A 10439-nucleotide genomic window follows, 5' to 3' on the forward strand; every position below is an offset into this window, starting at 1 on the left:
TTAAGTTCCTGGGATAAATTCAGACAAGCGTTTTACGCAACATCGGCATTTATCGGGATTTTAATGCAACTGAATCGTCAAGAATCGAAACAAACCGAATCGATTCAAAATGAATCAATTCTGGACCCTGTGACATGAAATCCAGTCAGGAGATCAGTGCCGATATCCAGCCTGTACAACAATGCTACAGACCTGTGCCACAGGCCTTGTACTTGGTACTGTGTCCATGCAGCAGCAGTGTGAAGACCAAGACCAGAATGAGGATGAGTCCAACCAGAGCCATGACCAGCAGGAACCACCACTCTTCATAGAACGGACGCTCCGAAAGCGCTGCAGGCAGAGAGAGAGGGACACCTATCAGGGAAGTATCCATTTTTCATTTGCTTCGGTCCATCTTGATGCTGTAGTTTATCCCACGGGAACAGAAATATTGCTCATAGTCTGTAAATGATACTGTTTGGGGACTGACTCCTTAACTGAGACACTGAATTGTCCTATTGTCCTAAACTCATGTAGCTGATTTTCCAAGCTGACTGAAACAAACCACCATGTAAGATGATCTACAACAACTCTTTCCCCTGGTAAGGTTATTGGGTAAGAGAGAGGAAGCTAAATGAATGTCTGGATTAAAGACTCTTCATGGATCAGATTTAATGATGAATTTGGAATTTGAATTCACGCTGTAGCTAGAAAGCATAATGGAGACATGTTCTCAGGCTGTCTTCTGTTTGCGCAATAGGCTCAGGTGTAGTTGCATGACTCTTGCCTCTAGATGGCAACGCACCCACAGGCACACGACCTCAACCACAGTAACTTCATAAAGAAATTCAGTCAAGCCCCAAGTAGACCGGTTGGATCACCCGGGGTTTGCTCATTAACCTGAGCTCCAGCAGGGCGAGTGCGAGCGCGTTTACCAGCGAGAGAAGCGGAGGGTGTACTCGGCTGTCCGTAACCATAGCGATTTACAGCGATGACTCTGAACTCGTAGCTGATCCCCGACCTCAGGCGCTCCATCGGCACTGAAACAGACCTGCTGCTGGGAGGGAGGGGTCTGATGAAGGAATCCCACACCCCTTCGTCTGCAGGGGGAGAGAGAGAGCAGGAGAGAGACAAAGAGAGAGAGACACACACAGTTTGATGGATCGTCAGACAAAGACAAGGTAGAGAGAATGATCCATTTGAGAATCAGTCCCTTTCAAATGTCATAATATGATTAGAGAAAATTATAAATCAAATCAAAATACATTTCAGATGATGATGATGATGATGGTGATAATGCGGTGATGCCTTTAATCACTGTTATTACTATTAATAAAAGGGGTATTACTATTATGATCAGTAGTAGAATTATACCACAGTCTACAATCTCCCCTGCAGAGTGCTCCCACAGACATTCACTTGCTGTATTACACCTCTGCTAATCTTTATTAGAAAATTGCTTTTGACTTGATTTGCACAGCAGGTCTTAATGAATATGGAAGCTGTGCTGCGTTGAGTTTAGTGCAGGGTAGTTCTTAACCTCTCTCTCTTTTTTATCGAAAAGAATCACTGTGCACACTGAAAAGGTGCAGGTCAGGTAAGTTAGATCTGACCTGTCTGTGGCCTTTGTGTCCGAGCTTACCTGAGGGGCGAGCCTCAATAACGTATCCAGTCACAGGTGCTGCACCGATATCTCCCTCTGACCAGTGGATATTGAGAGCAGAGGATGTCTTGGTGATGGACATTTCCATAGGAGACCCAGGGGTGCCTATAATGTCACACACACACACACACACACACACACACACACACACACACACACACACACACACACACACACACACACACACACACACACACACACACACATTTTTGCTTAGGAGGAAACAGCTCTGATGTTTATTCATTTTCTAAAAACTTAGATGAACCTGTGCCATAACTGCTAGTTAGTTTGTTAGCTTATTGATGTAAATGCAACAATATAAACATATATCACCATAAAAATAACTTTATATGATCAAATAAAATAAGATTACGTACAAACGGTATACTACAGTATAACAATACAGTTCTGTCAGGTTTATCTGCATTTATTCTGAAAAATAATGTATGGTTTGAGTCAGTGTCATTTTTCCAGCAAAAATGCCAAATATTTGGTAGTTACAGCTTGTCAAATGTGAGTGTTTGCTGCATTTCTCTGCTTTTTATCATTGTAAACTGAATATCTTTTGGTTTTGTGCCTTTGATCAGACATTACAATACATTTGAAGATGTCACCTTGGGCTCTTAGAAATTGCAATGTGCATTTTTGACTATTTTTCGACATTTCCTAGACTAAACAATTAATTTGTGAATAGAGAAAAGAATCCGCAGAATAATTGGTAATTCACTTATCATTAGTTGCAGCCTTAGTTTAGTCCCCATAATGTGACTGTCTCGACATGATTAATAGAAGTAGACACCAACACACACACATACACAAAGCTACGGCCTTGCATACCTTGCACAGGCTGAGCAGTGATGTTTGCCTGTATGGGTGGTCCATGGCTGACTGTGAGAGCCTGAACACTGAACGTGTACGTCGCTCCCTTGACCAGGTCCCGAACCTTCAGCCATCGCTGCCAGCTGCCCTTCACGTCCACTGTCACAACTTTACTCACTCCTGCTCTCACACAGACAATTTCAAAAGAAACGTCAGTTCCCTCCTCAACGTGACTTTCTGTGAGTGTGTGTATGTGTGTGTGGATACCTTGTACGGGAGCCGTGGGCTGATAGACGACCCTGTAGCCCTCCAGCTGTCCATTAGGAGTGAGCGGAGCTCCCCAGGACACGTTGACACTTCCTCCTGTCACCTCTGAGAAGTACAGGTAGCTGGGCTGGCTGGGAGCTGCAGACACATAGAGAATGACGATGAAATGAAAGCAAGACAAATACAGGAAATAAAGAAAAATGGAATGTGACGCTTGTACGCTTGGTTTTATGGTTTTTTAAAACTGTCCCCACTCCCTACCAGACTGCAGAGTCCGAGCCCCGCGGGGGTCACTGGGCGGTCCATCTCCAGCCGTGTTGAAAGCTGTCAGCGTGACCAGGTAAGGCATGTAGCTGGTCAGGTTGGTGAGATGCACACGGGTGTCTGGTACAAAAATCACCTTCACCTTTTCACTCTGGTTCTGCTTGTCCCTCTCCCAGTAGTGGATCTACAACACGGGAAATAAACACTGTCAGCAACACAGGCCCTGTTCTTAATAATTCTCCTGTTCCTGTTTTCTCCTCTCCCGCACTTTATTTCTGCCAGTTATTTATATTATTTACTGTCTGTCCTTTGCTCCTGCCATCCCCTTATCGATCCATAAAAAATACAAGTGCTGTTCTACTAGGAAGAGAAAGATGGTTATAGTGAGATTTTTTATAGTGAGATTGTGTAATTTCTTACTTAAGATGTAAGTGATTTACTGGTCTGGTCTCCACATATATATTGACCTTTTTGTCTGTTTTATGCAAAAAACATAATATAGATCAGGGCCACAGTTTTCTTTCTCTCCCTATTAAAAACCTTCAGATTACATTCAGTGACATGAAGTGGCAAGCACAATGCTGCTTTCATGTCATATCGGAGCTGTTGTAATTACCAGTTTCCAATTTGTAAACAGCATTAATGTCAGCATCCAAGTCATCATTATGCCTAGGAAACGGATTTTTCTTAATGTTCAGGTTTATCTGACTTGGTGCCTAATAATACAGAAGTGTCGGAATCAGTGCACAGTGTTTAACTCTGCAATCCAACAACATGAGATTTGCTCGTTTGAAGCAGCTCAAGCGGTCAAACAATCAAAAATGTGGAATAAAATCCCTGTCGGTAGCATTCTAACAAACCTTAAGTGGACCTACAATACATTCCACCTGAACATTTCTTTGCGGACTGCCATGCTCATGTGAGAATTAAACGATAATCATGAACATGACCATTAACTTTCATGACATCAGCCAGTAATGAAGACACATAGGCTACTTTGGTCCATCCCTGTAAGCTTAAATAGAAAAAAGTTCACCTTATTATTATACCCAGTATGATGAGATCAATATCTATATTAAGACGTCATAGTGTTTAACGTCTGAATGTCACAATTTAATGATGTGTAACATTTGCTTTTTTCAATATACAACATCATCACTCTTGGTTAAATGTCATATAACGGCGATGATTTTAGAAATGCGTTGCTTATTTCACTTTGAAAAATGAAAATATTTTAGAAATCCTGGATGTGTAACTTTTACATTGTAGTCTAGGTCACATACTTTATATAATTATATAAGGCTGTATATAATGAGAGAAAGCAGATGAGCAGTGTACTTGTTATCTTAGTGCTAGTAAACAGCCTATATAAATGCATATCCAGTAACAAAATCTGTTTGATGCATTAAAACAGCTGGCCTCCTGCTCATAATGGCACTGGACAGGTGCTTATTCACAGTAACGCTTCTTAAACTCAGAGCTACTTGCCTTAAATCTGACCCCGTGAAAATCAACACTTTTTTTTTTTAACCCAAGCTGAATGTAGAGGAAATGTTTTCATCTATTAATGAACCAGCTGATAACACAGCAAAAAAGGCTGGGTTGACGGAGAACTGCCTTAACTTTACCCACACGTACAGTGCAGCCATATCTGATGCACACAGCGAGGTTACAGAGGTGGTTAAGCCTCATGCATTAGAAATGAATCGGAAAAAGTATCCTGTATAAGCCCTTACAAGCCCCTAGAGGGAGAAAACAGCCACAGCAGCTGTCATAAGACTTGTTCTCACGGTGGTTAAGTTGTTTTAAACTTAAGTGTTTAAGCTTTACGTACAAATTCACCGAAAAACAAATATGCTTCAGAACCTGTGCAAAGTAATGGATGTTTTCCTTGACGAGCATTCAACGGCAGTCAGCCACCCCGGTACCTATTCAAACAGTACATGGTTCCTCAGCTGATTGAAACCGTAATCAGATCATGAGACTGTGGCCTTTCTAAGCACAGACAGACTGGACGTTTTGTTGATTGGTTTATTGTTTTCAGTGTGTTGTCAATCTGTGGAGCAACAAGATGGATACAGAGTGAGAAACTGCCAGATACTGATATAATATGATTGGATTTCATGAATTTGGCATCAGTGTCATGTCAGCCAACAACAACATGCAGCAGTAAAATGTTGCCACTTAGCTTTCTTCCTTTTACATTACGTTGTCCTCTATGAAATATTATAATGAATACTGTTCAGTGTTTACCAACAAGACGGTAAATGCACTGAGAACTTTAATGATACCCAATATTTAGCAAGGATGTGTAAAAGAATGGTTTTAATATTCAGATCTGTGGCAGTAATTGATAGCAAAGTTGATTATGCTGATGTTTTTATTTGATCATTCAATCCAATTCAGTTTCATGTTTTTTTTGTATGAATTTTAGCTGCTACATAGATTCAACATTTTTTTTTTTTTTTTTTCTGGAACCTTAAACTGTCTCTGTGAAGTTTTCTTTATAAAGTAAAACAACAGCCAAGAGCTACTTTTTGTAAAGGGGTCCATTTTGTTATTAGTCCTAACAGAAAGCACTACAAAGCATCATACGCTATATTTACAGCTTCCAAACTTGGAAGCAGCAGCTCATGAGTAGCACTTGAGGGCAGCATTAAACCATGTCTGTCCTTCTGCAAGCTCTTACAATAATGAGATGCAGAGAAACTCCTCCATTTGCTCAGTTCAAAATCAAAATGTATTACCTTCTGCATAAAAGAGGCATTTCCATTTAAAGTATTTTATTTTAGAAAATAGACGTTATATCTCTTGTGATACTTCATTCTAATGGTTTAGTAAAAAGTCCAGGTGATTTTGAAATCCACTCTGCTGTTGTGTAAAGGATCTATTTCGGTATTAGGGATTAGTCTAAAAAGTTGCCATGAATGAACATGATTTTGATGTGATTTGATAAGATCAAGAACCTTAACTGGATTTTCCATCCATCTCTTTTGTTAAAAAGTTGATTTAGGATCTTAAGTCATGATGAAAAACAGCAGCTGGATGTTTGTTTTGCACAGGAGGAAAAACATTTTATCTTTTTCAGGTTTTTGTTCGTGTCTACTGCATTTGTATTATAAATAACTGACCCATTTTGGTAAGGAGTTGCAGTTGTGGACTGCTTCAATCAAAAATATGAATGACTGATTTGCACTGAAGGTTTTTTTTTGTTGCTGCTCAGATTAACATTTCATAAAGGTGCAACCTCTTACATCGGGCGTGTTCCTCTTGACAGGACCTGCATAGTTTGGTATTACCTGTTACCCCTTACCCATCATGTTCAGTGTGTTTAACAAGCCCTATTGGGCATTTCAGTAAACTTCGGCTGTTGAAAAATACTCTGCAGTGAAGTTTACCTGCCGTCTGTGCTGCTCATCTAACAGAGTGGGGGTCTTAACAGAAGTCAGAACCTATAAATTCATTAAACATTCTTTCTTTGCTCTATTTCTCTCATCTTAATCTCCTTAACCCCCTCTGCCTCACACTCCCCTACCCATGTCCATCCATCTCTGGTAGTTTAAATCTATTCCCTCGTTCCTATTCTCTAATCAGGATTCTACAGGGATCACTTGCTCGTCTCATTCCTTCGCTCTGCAAATACTACATTCCCTTCTTTCTTCTCCATTCCCCCCTCTACTCCTGCAGAAATCAATGTGTCTAAAGCAGGACAGATAACCTTGTGTTTGAAGTACTGAGAGTGAGGGGGTGGAAGAGGGGAGTTGAGGGGGGGGGCAGACTAGAGGAGTGATATTCAAACCATTATAGGATATTCAGATTCTTCCTCTAACTTTATTCTCTCTCTTTCTCTTGTCTCTATAGGACACTTGAAGGTGCAGCAGAGCAAAACCCCTCCAAAACAAAAGAGGCGACATTTTAAATACAGACAGAAACAGTGCTGTGTTCTTTTCTACCACATGGACACTTGTACTCGACTGTTTGTGTGTGTGTGTGTGTTTTTTTTTTTTTTAATGTCTTGTATGTACCTGCCTGGAGGAATTCCCGGTGTTTAAACATTTTTGTGTGTTTGTTTTTCTGTGTGTCACCTTGTATCCTTGGATGAGTCCATTCTGGGTCTCAAGGGGGGGGGTGTCCCAGGTCACTTCCAGGATAGAGGGAGACACAGCTGACACTCTGATGGACTGGGGGGCCACTGATGGAGCTGCAGCAGGAGAGATGTTTTGTGAGACAGTTACAGTTTGTGTGTGTGCGTGCGTGTGTGTGTGCGTGCGTGTGTTCAGCTCGGTGTTAGAGTAGGAAGTACGGAAGATATGTTCTGCCCTTCCAATTAGAATGGGCCTAAGGCAGTAACTTGTTACTCCACTGTATCACACATATGCATGAACATTCAGCAGTGTGCACCTGGGGCTAGAGAAAAGGCCGTATCACCCCATTTCATCATCCCCCTCCAGCCTTTTCTGCCTCCCCCTCCGCTACTTATCCTCACCTCTCACTCCACTGCATGTGAAATGTATAACATACTGAACTCTACAAATACACACACACACACACACACACACACACACACACACACACACACACACACACACACACACACACACACACCTAACCTTAACCTAACCGTAACCTTAACCAACAAATCAAAACTCAGCCTTTTCTCAATTTGGGGACATGGCTTTCGTCCCCAAGTGGACACGCTGTCCCCAGTTAACTGGTCTTTAGTCGGAAATATCAGTCCCCTAAAAGTAGCCTATGACAGAGCCACACACACACACACACACACACACACACACACACACACACACACACACACACACACACACACACACACGACAGTTATAAACCAGAAACACACAAACAAGAGTGCAGGTGAACAGATTTGCAACCCCCACACATTTTTGCAATTTGTTTTACAATCTCCCACTCCCTCCATTAGACCAATGCTACATTCATATTCATGGTGTGTGTTTGGTGAGTGAGTGAGTGAGTGAGTGAGAGAGCGAGATATTTGCTCTCCTGTCTGTCTAATGGATCCATGGTTTGACTCTGGTGAAAGTTAAACAGGGGTTGGGCCATCACTACAAAATAGATGACCTTGTGCAACTCTGGATGACATTCAGATGTGTGCACATGCATGCATGCACATGCACGCACACTCACACACAAACACACACACTCCGTAATAGAGAGCACCACTAAGCCTCTTACAGGCAATGTCACTCATGGGGCACTGAGAGCAAGATACGAGGTGTGGACACAACAAAGCGGGAAAGAGAAGAGAATGACAAGAGCACCGGACAGGACACAAGTGGCAGAAAGCAGACAAAACAGAGACAAACCTTTTCTTTTGACAAGACAATCCCATATCAAGGTCCACTTACTAGTTTCTCCAAGAGATTTCAACCATATCACATGGTCTTTCAAAGCACATGGAGTGCTAAGAATGAAACCATAACTGCTACTGGGCTTGCATGTCAACAGATCCATCTCCATGAAATTGAGCAAACTCCATCTGCTGCTGAGGACCACGTGCTGTGGTTGAAAGCCCCGAAAATAGTAAGTAAGTGGACCTTAAGTTGGGACTGTTTTGTCAAATTGCAATTTAATAACTGCTTTTCTGGCAGTATATCCTAAAAGTGTAAATGTTCATTAACAGGATGTGTAGGTATCGATACTATGACCAATCTAACAGCTTCCCTCTGTTTTCACTTACCTGCCTCTCCCACAGACACCTCAACTGGGGTGGAGGGTGGGCCCTCTCCGATGATGTTGTAGCTTGTCATAACAATCTGGTAACGTTTGAATTTCTTTAGCTCTATAAAGAAATAACAGCTCTTTAAAAACTTTTACACAACACGCATAGTTGTGATCGACACTTATTTTAGAAAGTGGTTCCACATAAAGCTAACTAAAACTAAATGTAAAACATAAAAGATCCCTGGAGCTTTACTTCCTGGTTCCATCTTAAATTACTTACGTGTCAACTCAAACTCTGTTAGCGAGGCACTGCTGACTGTCTTGAAGGTGCTCTTACCTTGGGAAGAGTGAGAGAAAAATGGGGGTAGTTTAAATCAATAAAAATTTCAATGTCAACAATAAAGTGTGCAATTAAAACACTATTCAATAAAACGACTGTACTAAAGACTTTTGTGTTTCAGTACCCTTGTCAGACTCAGTGGATGTTGGATAGACACAGTATTGTTCTTCTGGCAATCTAGTTGAGCAGATACTCAATCTACTATAAAGCACTTCATGCTGCACAGTGCATAATAATATTTTATTATTGCAGTGTTATAGTGTAATATAGGTGGTCTCATAGGAAAACAACGGTCCAGTGAGGGCCATTTGCTCAGTCTATCATCATAGCCACATCATAGCCACATCCCTGGACCCTGCTCTGATGTGGAAAACATCTTAAAAGATATTTTACTTATTTTTTTCTCTCAGTTCTTTTTTCTTTAACATTTATTTGAAAAAATAATGCAAAATGGGTTACATGAAAAAATTCTAGGCTTGCAGTGCAGCATGAACAATTAAACGGGATCTTTTTTATGAACACTCAAGTAAGATTGTCAGGTTATAACCCTATCACAAGACATTGTCAATGTAATTATTGTTACTAAGCAAACCTCTTTTCACCGCGATCCCCTCTTTTATCGCTTATTTTTTGATTTCACATAACACAGGCACAGTCATTGAAATATTTTTTTCTTTAAATCAAGGATTTCAGCCCAGCAGCTCAAAGCTGCAACTTGCCTTGGCCAGCAGGTGGCATTTATGATCTAATGGATTCACAGGTTTATGCATGTGCGATCTTCTGACAACAGAAACTGTGTCTATCATATGCCATGTTTGCCACAATGTACATACTGTATATCCAAACATACTTGGGCTGTACTTCAGTCTAAAATCAAAGAGCAACTGACTGTCTGCTAAAACCCAAAAACTCCTGTGAAACGCGATTGTCCAATCATAGTTTGGCCACTGTAACTAGGCACAGAAGACCTGTCAAATGTTCGATTCCTCCACCTCTTGAAGTGGTGTGCATGGGACTATAATATGAGCCATAATCAGCATCTATAGAGTTTAGAGGTCTTTATTATCCTCTCCGAAACCAAGAACAATAGAGAAAAAATATAATGAATGGATTAAAGAGTGTGTATATTTGCTCGAATGTAATCTGCAAGTGTTAGTATACCTGACTAATTATCTTATTAACTACACTTGTAACCACGCGTTACTTCGAAGACCATGGAGAAAATCTCTAAATACATAAGTTAGAGGGGTCATAGGTATGTAAGCAAAGCAGCTCAACAGAGTTATGCTAGAACAAAATAACAGTCTGATCTTACATTTCCCTGATCTTACCTATAATACTAAGACTAACAAGCTCTACATTAAAATTCAGGAAAACTGATGATCCTTTATACACCAGTCATATACATGG

General features: G+C 40.9%; 1 protein-coding gene across 1 annotated transcript in view; it reads right to left on the reverse strand.

Annotated features, from left to right (window-relative positions):
• The window catches only part of LOC120800465 (protein sidekick-1-like), a 240610-nt gene that overhangs the window by 5625 nt on the left and 224546 nt on the right, over window positions 1-10439 (reverse strand). Inside the window, exons 37-45 of the mRNA XM_040146590.1 lie at window positions 8970-9026; window positions 8706-8807; window positions 7078-7193; window positions 2990-3176; window positions 2729-2866; window positions 2480-2641; window positions 1622-1747; window positions 915-1079; window positions 193-330 (exon numbers count right to left, since the gene is read on the reverse strand). Coding sequence (XP_040002524.1) covers window positions 193-330; window positions 915-1079; window positions 1622-1747; window positions 2480-2641; window positions 2729-2866; window positions 2990-3176; window positions 7078-7193; window positions 8706-8807; window positions 8970-9026 — 1191 coding nt within the window. The remainder of the gene's footprint in view (window positions 1-192; window positions 331-914; window positions 1080-1621; window positions 1748-2479; window positions 2642-2728; window positions 2867-2989; window positions 3177-7077; window positions 7194-8705; window positions 8808-8969; window positions 9027-10439) is intronic.

The sequence above is a fragment of the Xiphias gladius genome, chromosome 15 (genome assembly GCF_016859285.1).
Source record: "Xiphias gladius isolate SHS-SW01 ecotype Sanya breed wild chromosome 15, ASM1685928v1, whole genome shotgun sequence".
Classification (NCBI taxonomy): domain Eukaryota; kingdom Metazoa; phylum Chordata; class Actinopteri; order Istiophoriformes; family Xiphiidae; genus Xiphias; species Xiphias gladius.